The sequence below is a fragment of the Mesoplodon mirus genome, assembly GCF_964341445.2.
Source record: "Mesoplodon mirus genome assembly, chromosome: 13".
Taxonomy (NCBI): Eukaryota; Metazoa; Chordata; class Mammalia; order Artiodactyla; family Ziphiidae; genus Mesoplodon; species Mesoplodon mirus.
Window position 1 is genome coordinate 38,597,950 of NC_138989.1, and position 16,919 is coordinate 38,614,868.

The 16,919-nt window shown below is 36.5% G+C and overlaps 1 protein-coding gene across 1 annotated transcript in view; it reads left to right on the forward strand.

The window, feature by feature from the left end:
* MIB1 (MIB E3 ubiquitin protein ligase 1) overlaps positions 1 to 16,919 on the forward strand; it is a 110,810-nt gene that overhangs the window by 12,547 nt on the left and 81,344 nt on the right. Inside the window, exons 2-6 of the mRNA XM_082640413.1 lie at positions 4,203 to 4,374; positions 6,176 to 6,305; positions 12,346 to 12,450; positions 14,574 to 14,640; positions 15,949 to 16,153. Of these exons, the coding sequence (XP_082496539.1) occupies positions 4,203 to 4,374; positions 6,176 to 6,305; positions 12,346 to 12,450; positions 14,574 to 14,640; positions 15,949 to 16,153 (679 nt within the window). The remainder of the gene's footprint in view (positions 1 to 4,202; positions 4,375 to 6,175; positions 6,306 to 12,345; positions 12,451 to 14,573; positions 14,641 to 15,948; positions 16,154 to 16,919) is intronic.

Genomic DNA, 16,919 nt, shown 5'->3' on the forward strand with positions numbered 1-16,919 from the left:
TATTAAAAAATGCAATTTTATGAAAATTTAAAGTTCATTTTAGTAGGATTGCATCAGACAATTATGACAGTTCTTCAAAAATCTTTGTCTGTTGATAGGTTTTAGAATTTACCTTAAAAAATATCTTTATGTGAGCTAGGATAATTTCTTTCTTAACTTTGTAGACTTTTGCTGTTTGTGTTGGGAGATAATATCAGGAATAATTACAAAATTATGTTTTCAAAGTGAACATTATAAGGAATGGTTATATATTGATTTAAAGCAAAATATAGCAAATTCTTAGTAACCCATGGGATGATTAGCCAGGTTATGGATTATTTGGTACTTAAAAAAAAATCCTTCTGTGATTGAAAAACACCAAACAAATCCTTTTCTGTGTATTCATTTATACACCCCAAAAGGAAGAATAGATTTGGCCTTTTGATTTATATTGTAAAAGACTGAAGCATGCATTACTAGTGAACGCTGGTAGCTCTGAGTTGTGCAGCTATAAATTTGTTTGTTTTTTTTAATTTGGTTTTTAATTTTAGTTTACAGTCTGTTAGACTAGAGTATAATTTCTTTTGGGCCTATGGCTGATGATAATTTTCATGATCGATGCAGTCAGAATTAGCCATAGGCTAGAATGAGAAGTGGTGGATGAACTACTCTTGTGTAGGACTGTCTCACATGGCAGTTGTGTCCTCTGTTGCTGTTCTGGAGTGAAAACAATTAAAGGAACAAAGAGGACAGGTACAGCTGCAGGGAAGCCACAAACTTTGGGGGAAAACCTGAGATAAAAGAGTAATTAGCAAATGGAGAGGGCGAGTAATTTGCTAAAATAAAATGGGGGTAATCCACACATGAATAATTTAATATTTTCTGTATGCAGTCTCTGGGAAATTGAGAAATTTATTGAGTTCTTTAATTTTTGTATAAGTATTGCTGAATTTGCCTGGGGTATGTGATGACTTTGATCATTAAATTATTTAAATAGATGACTAGTACATTTAATATATCTATATTAAGATTAAATTAATTGCAGTATAATTCTTTATACTTACCTTTTATCCTAATGCCTTTCAGAGTATGTTTACCTCTATTATATCACTTTAGCTTCACAGTGTCCCTTTCCATATTGTCTTAGTCTGCTTGGGATGCCATAACAATCTACCACAGACTGGGTGATTTAAACAATAGGAATTTATTTCTCACAGTTCTAGAGGCTGGATAGTCCAAGTTCAGGGGGGTGGCCACTTCGGTTCCCTATTGAGGGCTCTTTCCTTGGCTTGCAGATAGCTGCCTTCTTGCTTTGTTTTCACATGACAGAAAAAGAGAGAGAGAGACACTCTGGTCTCTCTTCCTCTCCTTAGATAGACACTAATCCCATCATGGGAGTCCCACCCTCATTGCCTCATCTAAACCTAATTACCTCCCAAAGGCCTTACCTCCAAATATCATCACGTTGGAGGTTAGGGATTGTGGGGGGAACCTCCCAGTCCATAACATCTATGAAAGGAAGTATTTTCTCAATTTATAGATGAGAATATTGGTCCCAGAGTAGTTTACAAAGCTTGATTCTGAACATTACCTAGCCAGTAAGTTATGTAAGTAGTTTCTGAAATCGCATACCTTTGTTTTCCCCATTTAATGCAACAATTTAAATATACAGATCAGAGATTATGTTTTATCTTATTATCTCCCAGCATGACTCTAAAATTTATCTCTAAGTCTCTGACTATATTTCATAATCCTGCCAAACAAATAAAGCTGCTCCTGGTTCATTGAACATACTCTGTGCTCTTCTGAGGTTTCTTTCTTCCTTTGAAAGGTTTACTCATGCACCATTTCTAAACAACGTTTCCTGATTTTTTTTTTTTGATTTAGTTTCTTGAATGAGTTTCTCAGTGGAGCCCTGAGCTTGCATTATTTGATAAGCATGTGCTTATGTATGTTTTTGTTGGCGGCTCCCTTTCTGGTTTCTAAGGGAGCAGTTCTAGGTTTCAGTTTATTGTGCTGTTTGTTCCTAAATATCTCTAATACTTACCTATTTGTATTCTCTTTAATGATCTTATTTATACTTTTTTTTTGTTTTTCTGTTACCTTCTACATCTTTTATTTTCTAACCCATAGCCACCAAGACCTAAATCTCTCTTGACTCTTTTTCTCTCCACTTCCACTATCGTCACCCTGGCTTAAACTACCGTTATCTCACCTGGACTACTGTGTAAGCTTCTCAGTACTTGACTTTGTTTTTCTAGCCCCTTTTACTTTCTTCCTTTCTGTTCTTCCTACCATAGCAAGAGTGAAATTTGAAAGCAGCAGAGGGCCTGCCCACAGTAGCAGTAAAGACATAGTTACTGAATGAATCAGTAGGTACTGATGTCTGCTGTCTTCTCTGTCTCTACAGCCAAGCATTTGTGTGGTAGGAGACTGCAGAATGATTGCATGCAAAACATACTTGGTGTTGGTGTCATGCTCTTTTGTAGTTTACTAGACATCCCAGCTTCCTTTCAGTGTTCATTCTTCCTCCTTCCCTCCCTCCCTTTTTTCTTCTTAACCATCTCAGCTAGGGTACTTTATTTAGAATCTGGTTTCCTTACTCATAGGGATTTTAAACCAGGATATAGAACATGAATTATGTAGGATTTTTCCCCTTACCGGGAAGTAGCAATAGTGTGTTAGTTCTTGCAGAGTTTAGCTACACTATTACTACTGTTGTATTCTAGTTCTTGCGTGTACTTCACATTCTCATTTTATTCTTAGAACATACCTTTCATTGAAAGAACATATTACCTCCTCCAAAGGAAGTTGAGGTTCTGAGAACTAAAATGACTCATTTCTTTTATTTAATTATTGAGCATCTCTAAACGTATACAAAATAGAGAATAGTATAATGAACCCCCATGTTACCTGTTACCCAACTTCAACACGAGCAATCTTGTTTCATCTAAACGCACCTTACTTCCCCTCCCTCTCCACCAATTATTTTGAAATAAATACTGTTGTTTTATATGTAAGTACTTCAGTTAAAATGACTTTTTCATGGACACAGAGATAGCTATTGACAGAGCCAGAACTTGATCTAGGGGAGTGTCAGTATTGTACAGACAACTTAGCCCTTGTTTGTAGTTCAGCATATGACCATACAGCATGTGTCATGAAATAGTGACACTGATGTTCACAGGCCACACATTGTTTTAAAAAAACTCCTAGTTTTAATTTATTGAATAAGTGATCTTAGTAGAATAGTAAAGGTACATTATTCCCCAGTCTTATTAGCCTATAATGTCAGTTATTTTCATTAATTTATAGTGGTACTTTTATAGTTCTAACATGTATCTCATCTATCCATGTGAACATTTTTAGTATAGGTTATATTACCAAGTGCTTGTTTTCTTTTTCTAGTGTTAATTTCTTCTTGTTCTTTAAGGAAAAAAGAAAACCCACGACAAACTCAAGTTTGTTTCCCAAACTGGGAAACTTGCTTGCTAATCATTGTCTAAAGTTTATTGTTGATGGGAAAAGGTTGTCAATACATAGGGATAAATGCTAAAGTTAATTGATAGTTTGTTTCTGATATCATGAGGATAAAACTGTCTTTTCTTTTGGAATTTTTACCTGGAGAATAGGTTCACATTCCTCAAAAGATTTTTGTGTGTTTGAAGTCTGAAACATCTACTTGGTGATAAAGGATTCTTCTTTCTTTCTCTGGATTGAACCTAAATTTCAGTTTGTGGACGAGAGCAAGGAAAGTGCTACTGAGAAGTGTTTTTTTTTTTTTTTCTTTTTGCGGTATGCGGGCCTCTCACTGTTGTGGCCTCTCCCGTTGCGGAGCACAGGCTCCGGATGCGCAGGCCCAGCGACCATGGCTCACGGGCCCAGCCGCTCCGCGGCATATGGGATCCTCCCAGACCGGGGCACGAACCCGTATCCCCTGCATCGGCAGGCGGACTCTCAACCACTGCGCCACCAGGGAGGCCCTGAGAAGTGTTTTTACTAATGAAAAAAGAAGGGATAGAAAATATTTAGTCTATAATTTGTACTGGTTAAAATATTTGCAATCTGTTATCTTGAAACTATATATGGTACATTTGAAATATTATTTCTTGCTTTATTGAACTATTTTATAAAATGCTGTGTTCTTATTTTTTCCCTTAGGGAATAATATTCAAATAAATAATACTAGTAATTAATGTAAGCGTGTATCCTTGTTTTAATAGGCATCAAGCATGATGGAACCATGTGTGATACCTGTCGCCAGCAACCAATCATTGGCATTCGATGGAAATGTGCGGAGTGTACAAATTATGATTTGTGCACAGTTTGTTATCATGGAGATAAACATCATTTAAGGCATCGCTTTTATAGAATTACTACACCAGGAAGTGAGCGGTATGGAAATCCATTTTTTTTTTCCAATTGCTATTCCTTGTTTCTATTGAATTTTTTATACCATTCAGCGTTAAAAATAGGATCAGGAAATAGCTTCTGACAGCTGGTTTAGTCAAGAAGTAGTAATTACCAGGCTAGATGTGGACCAGGCCTACCACATAGCGAGAAAAGAGCTCTGTGAAGATAGAGATACATGTATTTTTCCAGGATAATCTGAGCTGTTCTTTCTCTAGTGTAGAGACTTGGCACTGCTCAGTGTTTGGAAATGAAAGGGTGGCCCAAGGGAGGCTGATTGTTTTCTCTGTATGCATTCTATCTTGTGAACACTAGAGCCCAGTTATTGAATCAAGAGACATTTATTAAGACTAAAGAGCATTAAGACTATACTTGTGTAAATTTGAAGATTAATAAGACATGTTATTCTTAAGGAGTTTACGAATTAAGGTATTATTTGATCAACAGTGATTTTCATGTGATGTTTCAGTCTGTATATAGAGATGCGTATTAAGTGTCTTAGGAGCAAAGAGAGAAGGATGTTAATTGTGAATGGGTGCAGAGTTTCAGGTGATTGAGTATTCTCATGTAGCTATGACTAATGCATAGGAGCAAGAACCAAGTCAGTGACAAGGAGGCAGCAGGAGTAATAGGAAAATGGATTTTTGTGTCAGACTGTCCTGGTTCAGATCCTAGTCCTGCCATTTATTAAGTAAGTAACTTTCAACAGATTATTTATTTTTGTCTTTTGCTTACAATTTTTAAAGTTAGGGTGTAATAAAGATATTCTGAAAATGAATAGAATAATGAGATAAAAGCAGAGCAGAAGAAAAAACCCCGAATCTTTTTGATTTTTAGGAATGAGAAGGATGTAGAAGAATAAGGGATAGAAGGCCTTGGAAAACCATGCTTGTCTAGATAGTTGAGTATAGAATCTTTTTCAAGGTCTGTAGTCTCTTGTAGGTATACACTACTTTAGAGACAGTTTAGTGTAGGTCAAATCCAGGCCACAGATGTGTTTTACTTGACTTACACAGTGATCTAAATTTTTGAACAAACTTTTAAAACCGGGTGATTTCACAGAAAAGTCAGGTTTATGAATTCTCACCCTATTCTGTTCCCCCACGCTCCAAAGACTGTCAACACAGGTCCTGCATTTTTTCCTGGCAGCAGTTGGCTGAAGCACAGGAACACCTGTACCCTTTAGACAAATCACACTCTGGAGTTCACCAAAGTCCCTACCACTCCCTATTGTTTTCCCCAGCCTAAGGTCAAGTGCCATTTGCCATTTGTCATTGCTGTGGTGCTGTCTTTCTTAGGCCCTCATTTGTAGTACTTGCCTGACAGTTGTAGGGTTTTGAATTTGCCATCTCTAAAGTAGTGAAGAGTGTGGTGATACCCTGAAGTGGTTCAACTGGATTCATGTGTTGATTCCATTCCAATTTAACTTTTGTGACCTTGGGCAAATTACTTACCTCTTTGGGACTTAGTTTCCTCATTTGTAAAATGAATAATAATACGTTCACCTTAGGGGCTGTAACAGACTTTATACCTCTGTAGGTGCTTTTATGTATAGGAAAAGCTAAGTAAATATTAGCCGTTATTATTATTATTCCAACTACTAATGTCTTCATCATCATAACCTATGTAATGTGGAAAGTGTTCCTGTACCGTGCTGTTATGGTATTAATCAGAACAAAGAAAAATCTTTTATATTTTCAGAATAACCTTTTTTATAATCTTATTTTAAAAAATAAACTGCTGTTACCTATTTTTATATAAATTTGAAAATAAATAATTTTTTTAGGGTTCTGTTAGAGTCTCGTAGAAAATCTAAGAAGATTACAGCCAGAGGGATCTTTGCAGGTGCCAGAGTGGTACGAGGAGTGGACTGGCAGTGGGAAGATCAGGATGGAGGAAATGGACGTAGGGGAAAGGTAAAAATTGTTTTTGATTCATCATGTTATTCTGGAATATTGTATATTCAGTAGATTTTATAATTACTGTAGTTGAATTTCTTGGCCCATTTTTTTAATACCAATAACAATTTCTTAAGTTTTCATTTTTTTTCCCCCGGAAGAAAAAAGATTGTTCCTGCTCTGTTATACATATTGGCGTTCCATGAGAAGGTTGTAGGGTAGATTTTACCTCCACTTTTAGGCTTCATGTGGCCGTTTTGTTGCCCAGAATGCCTTTCTGAACATCCTGTTTGGGCTAGTCGTCCCTAAGCAGTATCTCATGCTCTTGATTTTCTTGTTATTAAAACTTCATTTGAATGTACTTGTTTTATATTCCATTCCCCCAAAGGTCTGTTTCTGAGGGGTAATAGACAGCTACTTTGTTATTCAGTCCACTTAACTCCTTACCCTTCTCAGGAGGCGTGTAGAGCTGTCTAGGGGTCAGTTATAGCAGTTATTCTGAAGGGAATTTTGTACAGCTTCTTTAACGGGCTGGGATAGCCAGAGATATTAGGGTGAATGGGTTGTTGGTTTTACTTATTTGGATTTCATGTTGCTTTTGCTGATGATGCATTCGTTGATTCAGTCAGTCACATGTTAAAAGTGTATTCTCTGTGTTTTGCTAATGTACTGAAATGAACAGCATTTCACATTTGAGATTTTGAAGTCAATTAATATCAGTTCTGTTATCTTCTTTAAAATATTGTTTTTAGCATTAAGGAATGATGATTTTAAAGTCTCTGTCATCTGAGGAACTCTTCCTAGGAACTAGAAAGCCTCTTTTGTACAACTTGGTGCTATATAGATTTTTTTTTTTTGCGGTACACGGGCCTCTTACTGTTGTGGTCTCTCCCGTTGCGGAGCACAGGCTCCAGATGCGCAGGCTCAGCGGCCATGGTTCACGGGCCCAGCCACTCCACAGCACGTGGGATCTTCCCGGACCGGGGCACAAACCCGTGTCCACTGCGTCGGCAGGCGGACTCTCAACCACTGCGCCACCAGGGAAGCCCTATATAGATTCTTTTGAATTTGAGATTTTTAAACATTTTGTCAAATAGATGTTTTCTAAATTCAGAGTATTGTTATATTGATTTAATTTCAAGTAATAAGGTCTAATTTTAATGTTTGGAAGTCGGACAGAAATATTTTGGCCTATATGTTTTAAGTACTTTGATTTTTATTAAGGAAGCCATGTTTTTTTTTTTAATTTAGTAAATATTTATTGAACACTTAGGTGAAGGATTCTGTTCCAAGCATGAGGGTTATGGGAATAAACAAAAGAGGCAAAGTTCCTACTCTTCTGAAACCTATATTCTAATTAGGGGAGATGGACAACCAGAAATATAAATCTAAATTCTGTGACTATAGTGTGGCCTGTTGACCAAGCAGCATTGGTGTCACCTGAAAGCTTGTTAGAAGTATAACAGGTAATAGTTACCCTTCCTCCTAGACTTTCTAAATTAGGATCTTCATTTTAACAAGAGTCCTAAGTCATTCAGGTGTACATTAAAGTTTGAGAAGCACATTTCTAAAAAGAAAAATAGACCAGTGTGAATTTGGGAAAGGCACCACCTCTGGATGGATGGAGTGATGTGGGGACATGCTTGGCAAGCCAGTGGTAGAGAAAAGGTACCCCTTTGAGCATGGACACAGGAACAGCCTTGTCCCTGTGCATAAGGTCTTGGTAAGTGGAGCTCAGGCTGGAGGTCAGCCTCTATTCTCCTCCTTGGCAAGGCCCTTTGTGCAGTTAACAACTACTGTAATCATTTATAGCAATCCTATGTCACATAGGATGTATAAAACGTATGTTAAAGCTTAAAGAATAGTAATAAAACTTGAAAAAGCAAACTTTTTTTCCTGCTATACAGATTAAAAAATAGAATGTTATGAATACCTTTAAAAGCCTTCTGTTTACCCTTTCCCAATTGCAAGCCCTGCAAGAACTCATTAGTGAGTCCTGGGAAACACAGGGCTCAGCACGGTCAGGACATCAGGCAAGGCAGAAGTATGGGCCAAGTGCAGGACACTGGACAGGAATATGGTCAGAGGACATGAGTTACTATGCATTTTTTGCTTCTAAGCTTACCATGGTCCACCTCAAAGTTTTAGGAGTGGGTCAAAGCAGAATATTCTGTGGGGTAAGATGAGAGACCTCAGTTGATTTAGGTGGCAGAGAATGGGAGGTGGAGGGGAGAGTGGGAACCTCATCATTACATAGTCCAACAAGCCAAGTACAGTGGAGAATTTGGGTCAGACTCACTCAGGCAGTGTGACCTTAGGTTGATAAAATGGTGCAATGGCAGTGGGCATCTGGGTGATAACAGCCTTCAGCATGTCTGGCCTGTGAATCACATGGCTACAGTTCAGACAGATTGCCCTTGATGCCTGGTACCCAGCAGTCATCCTGGCAGCTCCCTTTGATGGATCCCGTTGCCACTTTCCTGGCTGGATCCCATGTTTTCTTTTCTAAGCATTAAAAAATTTATTTATTTATTTATTTTATTTATTTTTGGCTACATTGGGTCTTTGTTGCTGCATGTGTGCTTTCTCTAGTTGTGGCAAGTGGGGGCTACTTTTCATTGTGGTGCACAGCCTTCTCATTGTGGTGGCTTCTCTTGTGGAGCTCGGGCTCTGGGCACATGGGCTTAAGTAGTTGTGGCACGCGGGCTTAGTAGTTGTGGCACGCAGGCTCAGTAGTTGTGGCTCGTGGGCTCTAGAGCACAGGCTCAGTAGTTGTGGTGCACGGGTTTAGTTGCTCCACAGCATGTGGGATCTTCCTGGACCAGGGCTCAAACCTGTGTCCCCTGCATTGGCAGGCAGATTCTTAATCACTACGCCACCAGGGAAACCCGGATCCCATGTTTTCTGTATCCCATTACATCATCTTACTTAGCTTACTCTTTCCTTTGGTGGTGTACACGTTCTGGTAATGTCTTTTGCAAGAGTGCACAAGAAGTAAATATTTTAATACTTTCATTCTAAAATTGTTTTTAACTTTATATTCTTCCTCACGCTTAATTTTATGGTCAGAGGGTTGGAAAAAATTTTTTTCATCGGCTTTTCAAAAGCAGTTGCAGCTAAAGTCTGAAGCCACATAAATGGAACTTTCTGGATTTTTGTTATATTGGCACTTCTTAGGGGGATGAAAAGTAGGCATTCTTGAAGCTTTGAGTCATCAGTATTACATTTTTGGTTTGTTATGATTTAATCCTTGTTACATTTTAAGAAGAAAATGAAACCATCTTACACATGTGACTCTAAGTGAGGGAACTTACTATAATAGGAAGTCTCCAGGGTAACATTATTTAAGCACATGTTTGAGATGAAATGTAATTTTTATCTGACTCTTTTTGACCATGTGTGTGAATGAAGAAAGTTTTTAAGCCTTCCTATGCTGGCCAGTCTTCAGTGCTGGCTGCTCTGTCCCAATCCTCTTTTCTTATCTTTTTTTCCCCTTGAGGTTCAAGGTTTCCACCCCATTCTCATAACTACATGTTCTAAACAATATGGCTAGTATGAGCCATATTAAGGGGTATAAACCAACCTAGGCTGATGTTGTAATACTGATACAACCTATGGCTTACCATGTGCCAACATGTACCATGGATTTTTGCTTTGCACCATGGCTTTGGCAAGCATGATACAAAGTCATCATGGAAGTGTGTAGTGTATTCTTAACTACCTACATTAGTATTTCAAGACTTTTCATTTTGCAAATGCTTTCGAATATATGTTGATTATTTCATACAGGTACGCTAGATATATTTTCTTCTTTTTAAAAAACTTTATTATGGAGAATTTCAAACATACACCAGATTAGAAAGAGTAGTATAACAAATTCCCATGCACCCAACATCCAACTTCAAAAATTATCAACATTTTAAAAAATGCCATTTATTTGTTGAAGAAATCAAGGTTCTTTGGATTTGGCTGATTGATTCTTTATGATATTCTTTAACTTCTTTCTCTGACCCTTGTATTCTTATAAACTAGGTGTTAGGTGTAGAGACATGATTAGATTCAGGTTCAGGTTTTTTTGTCAAGAGTTCCTCATCAGTTGTGTGTGTACTTCCATTGCATCACATCAGGAGGCACATAAAGTTTGATTATCCTACTATTGGTGACGTTAAGATTGATCAGTGCAGGTTTTGTCAGTTTGATCCTTTACAGAGTTTCTCAGCAACCTTTTACCTACTGGTTTTAGCAGCCATTCCGCACATATTTCTTAATCAGAATTGAAAGTATGAAATTAATGTAGTTATTTTCTTATGCCTTCCACTTTCTTCCTTGATTAACCAAATCATATTAACAAATGAAGGAATTTCATTTAGTGATTCAGAGCTTAAGTAATGAATTTGCTTATATCCCAAGTAATTTGAAATTTAGGATGAATTTGATTTAAAGTTTATAGTCTTTGTTTTTTAGTTGGTCACATGCTTTTTTGTCCCTCTCATAAAAACACAGAGTTATTTAATCTAGCATTGTATTTTTAAAAATGAATGAAATAGAATCTGACTATATTAGAATCAGAAGGGATTTTTTTTGCTAAAAATTGCATGTTTCACTTTAGAGTGTTAGAAACTCTTGCTTTGGAAGGTTATACAGTGGTTCATTGTGAAAATCAGAAAGCAAAGCATGGCAGTGATGGACTCTGCATTCTGTATGATAGTTACCTCTGTTGGAAGGCAGGAGGGTGGGATTGATGAGAGGCATGCAGGGGAATTGAAAAGTGCTGGTAATATTCTTTTTCTTAGTCTGATGTTCATTTTGTTTTTTATTATTCTTTAAAATTTACATATGATATATTTTTATAATGTATAATTTATTTTAAAATTAAAAAGAATAGGTACTCTCTGGCAGCCCAGTGGTTAAGACTCTACGCTCCCAGTGCAGGGGGTATGGGTTTGATCCCTGGTCGGGGAACTGAGATCCTGCATGCTGCACTGTTTGGCCTTTAAAAAAAAAAGAAAAATTAAAAAGAATAGATAGACTCATTTACTAACAATTAGAAATATTGCTCAAATATTTGATTAAATTTTAAGCATAAGAACTTTTTATCTCTACAGAAGCACCTTAAAATACGTAGTTTGCAAAACTATTTCTTTAGTACAGGGTGAAAATTAAATGGTCATTATGTATCTTATTTGAAATAGTCTGTTTTTAAGGGCATGCCTTAAAAATTACATTTAACATCAGCCTGGCATTCTAAGTAACTATGTAGCGTGGTTGATTATAAGTGTCAGGGTGTAGAAGAGTAATGAGTTGCGCATGTGCGACTTCCCATTCTGAGCTGTAGACTGGTTCACTTGAGAATACCCAAGTTTAGTGCTCGTTGTGCGTCAGTTTTGTGTAGTTGATTCTTGGCCCTTAAGCAATAGCAACTCCAGTATTTTTTTTTTTTAAGTATTAAACGCTCTTACTAATCAGCCTGCTGGCATGTGGGGCCTAGAGATTGTGTCTGAGTCTCCACTGCAGTCACGGTGTTTCAGCTTAGATGGCCTGCTTTTTGGGGCAACTGAGGGGTGCTGCTGGAGGAGCCAAGTCACTCAAGTCTTCTTTAAACTTGGCCTTTGAGCCTCATGCTTATCAGCGTTTAGCTGACCAGAGAGCGGGTTTACCTTGAATTTTTCAGGGTATTCGGTCAAAGATTTTAAATTTTGTATCAAAGAATAGGTTTAAAAGAATACACTGTTGTTAGAGGGAACCCTTTAAGAGTGAAGATTTTAAATTTTGTATTGAATTATGTATTTTCTGATAATCCATCACTGTAATAATCACTAAGCTTCTCTATTTAAAATTTCTACAGTGGTTTTAGAAATTACCTTATAATATTCTGGAAAATTGTCTGTATAATTCAGTTATATGTTAGAAGTGACATATATTTGGTAAATAAGTATTTTTCATGATCCTGTTACACAGGATTGTAGCTGAAATATTTTTAAAGATTTAAATATAATTAAAAGAACCAACTTCTCCTCTCCTCTTCAAAATTTTTTTTTTCCTCAAAAATTTCCCTTAGGTAACAGAAATCCAAGACTGGAGTGCATCAAGCCCACATAGCGCGGCCTACGTTCTCTGGGACAATGGTGCTAAGAACCTTTACAGAGTTGGCTTTGAGGGCATGGTAAGTGTAAGAACCACAAAAGATGAAAATATTGGACGGGTGAAAGAAGGGAAGTAAAAATAGCCCTTATTGTATTCTTCCATTTTTTCTTTTGTCATCTCCTTTTGTCAGAATACAGCCATCTGAATCATGAGTATGCAATTGGAGGGAACATCTGTAAAGTGAGAATTTAATACAATAGGTGTTAAAATTATTTTTTAAGGAGTTTTTTCCTCTGTATTTTTAAAGTGTAGTGTTGATGATTGAAAATGACTGAACTAGAAGCACTTTTTTTTTTTTTTTTTTTGCGATACGCGGGCCTCTCACGGTTGTGGCCTCTCCTGTTGCGGAGCACAGGCTCCAGATGCACAGGCTCAGCGGCCATGGCTCACAGGTCTAGCTGCTCCGCGGCATGTGGGATCTTCCCGGACCAGGGCACGAACCCGTGTCCCCTGCCTCGGCAGGCGGACTCTCAACCACTGTGCCACCAGGGAAGCCCTCCTAGAAGCACTTTGAATTACTTAAGTGCTTAAGGAGCATAATGGTAGTTTATTCAATGGATTGTCCTATATTTCTGCATGTCATGGATCATTGTTCAAATGTTGACCACAGCTATTTAATTTATAGAGTGTAATTAAATATTATATTAATGCTAAAATATTAATGCCTTTTATATCCTTTACACCTTGAATACATTTTTCATTCAAAGAATTCTTAAATTTCATTTTTTTTCCAACTCTTTTATGCTCATTAGGAGGGGAAAAAATATCCCACTGTCCCTTTGCTTTAATCTCTTCCTTTTATACATAAAAGTGAGCCTTGTGAATCTAGACAGGTAGTTTACTCGCCAATTTTTACAGTTGTATATAGCATTGGTCATTAGTTTTTCATTATTATCTTCATGCCTTTCCCTGTTTTTAAATTGGGAATTTTTGTAGAATTCCAACTGATTATTAACTTGCTTCAAATGAAGCTTTACATGCTGTGTGTGCTCAGGTACTTATTGAGTAGTATACATATAGATTGATCCCATTCTTTTTTGATGGCTGAGAAGTATTCCATTATATGGTTATGCCATTGTTTATATAATGAGATTTCTGTTGATGGGTATCTGGGTTTTTTTTTGTTTTTTTCATTGTTGCAAGCGGTGTTTCAGTAAGCATCCTTGGGCATATGTCTTTGTACGTTTATGGGTATATTTCCTTAAGATAGATTCCTAGAAGTGGAACCACTGGGTTAAAGTATCACATTAAAACTGCTTGACCCATGTCTCTTTGGCTAGGATTGAACTAAATGTGAGCTATAGTGGCAAAGGAGGCTGTAAAAGAGAGTTGGATTGGGGTGTGTTTGTGTGTGTATGTGTCTGTATAAAGGAGCTCCTTTCCTTAATATAGTATGTATATACTGATCACTTTATACATGTATATGGTACTGTTAGGCACTTTTAGGTAATCTATTTCTGAATTTTCAGTCACCCTCAAGGTTGCTCTTCTAAGTTCACATTTTCTGTACTTTTCATTATACCACAACTGCCTCCCCATTCAAATACTTAAATACTTTCTTATAAAAGCTAAGTGGGAAGGAACTTGAGTTAACGAAGTTATGGTAAAGTAAGGACTAAAAGTGATATAAATAGGAAATTAACTGGACAAGGAATCAAAAGACTGGATTTGGTTCTTTCCTTTTCTACTTTCTGACTATTTAGTTTTGGCTGATTTCCTTTATACAATACCTGCCTTGTATATATCATAAAATTGATTAGAAAGATCAAATGAGTTGAGCTCTTTTTTGGTAAAAATATCTTTAAAATGGAATATGTTATGTACTTTTGAAATACGAGATTTTTGTTTTAGTTCTTTTTTTCCAGCATGTGTTTTTGAAAGTATGATAATGGTAAAGATCCAGGCATTTTAATGTTGAAGTTTAAAAGAAATCTTAAAGTAAAGTGTGACCTATCTGAAGGTCAAGTTTATAGTTTTTGATGGGTGTTTTTGAAAGCAGTGTTCAGTGTGACTATTACCCGAGAGTTACTCTTCACTTCTGCTGAGGATATGTTCTGAATGAACATTTTTGCGTATTTTAGGTTTTAAGCTCTAGTTGAAGTTTTCAAGGGTGATTTTTCTGCTTTCTTTTCTTTTTCTTAGTCTGACCTGAAGTGTGTCCAGGATGCCAAAGGAGGTTCTTTCTACAGAGATCATTGTCCTGTGCTAGGTGAGTTAGCAGGCTAGAGAAAATTTCTAAGTAATGGGTCAGAGTTCATGGAATCAGAAAAGTGTTTAAATTGGGCTTTAAAAAAATTAGTTACCATTAAAGCTTTTTAAAGACATACTCTTTTGGTTTTATTTTGTTTTAAAGCATTTGTTCTTTTTAATTTATTTAAACTCTGAAAGAATTGTCATGATTTGATAATTGATATACCATTTATATAGCATACTATATTTGAAACTTTTGTCTTTTAACCATAAACTTATATTGTTGAAAAATTTTGTGTTATATGATCAATGTTATATCTCTTATACTACTGAGAATAGGACCTAACAATTTAATGCTTATAAATTCCTTAGAATTTCTGTAAAATTTCTTTGAAAATATAAGAACAGCTCTAAGATTAAGACAATATGATAAATATAATTTCATGTATCATTAAAATAAAAAAAGAACAAGAAAACCAAAACTAGTTTCATTTTATAGATTCTTCATTGTTGGCAAGATGAACATTTACCACATTCTTTTGATTAAACCTTTAGTCTCTGAATGCTTTCCTTTCTCATGTGAACGCTCTATTCCTCTTTCCAAATCATTTGATTTGCCTTATTGCCCAAAAGCGCTGTTCTCTTCCAGCATACATAATTTTTTAAAAAAGGAGAATGTAGAAGAAAATCTTACAGTTTTGAGGAGATCATCTCTTTCTCTTGCTTTCAGAAACTTTGTTTTGTATCTGGGCTTTACAAGGAAAGTGTAGAATCAGCATACCCATTTCAGATCCCTCAGCATAGTGTTTTATGATCATGAATCCTTTATCCCATAAGTAGTTTTCAAAATAATCTCAGAAATGGGCTTTGAAATATTTAAAAATGCTCTTTAGGCAAAAATCACAAGAACTATTTAGTAACTAATAACAGTAAGCTCTTCAGAGGAAAAAAAATTCCAGGGTTCTTTTTCATATACTTTAGTTAGTTATGTTGGCTCTTCAGCAAGTCATCCAGGCAGAAAGGTGAATATTGTCAATGCCCAGAACTTTGTGTTCTGATAGATGGTTGCCTAGTCTTCTGTAGATTCTGCCCTTGTTCAGTCATTGTTGTAAATCATTACATTATTTCTGGTTTTGAGTCTGTTTTCTTTTCTTTCTTTTTTTAAAGCTCTCTAATTCTAGAATTTGATACATAGTCTCAAAACATTTTAAGATTAGATAGTAACTAAAACTCAAATATCTTGGGCTTTTTCTTATTTAAAACAGTGCAGTTGCCTATTGTTGCTGTGATTTTCCTTTTCCTTTGTCAACTCCCTCTGCAATTATAGGTGAGCAGAATGGCAACAGGAATCCTGGTGGATTGCAGATTGGTGACCTGGTCAATATAGACCTTGACCTAGAAATTGTACAGTCTTTGCAGCACGGTCATGGAGGATGGACTGATGGCATGTTTGAGACTTTAACTACAACTGGAACTGTTTGTGGCATTGATGAAGATCATGACATTGTAGTACAGTATCCAAGTGGCAATAGGTTGGTTATATTTTTTAATTTTCAGTAATGGCAAATAAAGTTAGTATATAGAGGAAAGAGCCTTAAAGAAAGCAACTAATGTGATATAATAAAGACTTCTTACAGCTAACTCTTCAAGAATAGATGAAAATCCAGAATATGTTGGTAAAGTGGAGGGAAACAAGTAAGAACAGTGTGTATGTGTGTGTGTGTGTGTGTGTATGTGTATATATTTATATGAATATATTTATGATTCAATGTTCTGTGCACTTTTTTTTTTCCTTTAGGGGGCAGAATACATTGTATCAGTATTAGGTCCAAGTATAGCTAAAAAGTTCTGTGTTCTGTTGGACTGCATCAGTCTACCCTGAATGAACGGGATAACAGTAAAACTCCTCTGGCCCATATCTCCAGCGTCATCTCATGGTAACACAGCTCTCCCTTGCCACAGACACCTGTGCACACACTAATGCTTATCAGCCACACAGCACTGCGTGTGTTTCCTCACTTCTGTAACCTTTGCACACACCACTCCTTCCATGCAGAACACCCTTTCCTCCTTGTCTCCCTCCTTCTCTGAATTAACTCCTTTGCCTCCTATAAATATTGAACTTTTATGCTTACTTCCTCTCACCTTCCCCCCTCCCTGGTACATGCATACGCCATTTATCTGTTTAGGTCTCCTGTTATCTACTAAAATGGTTATTTATTTGGTCTCTGGGTTTCGTGTTTCTTGGAGACTGGGCCTGTGTCTTTTATTTATTTGTCCCTAGGGGCCAAAATATTT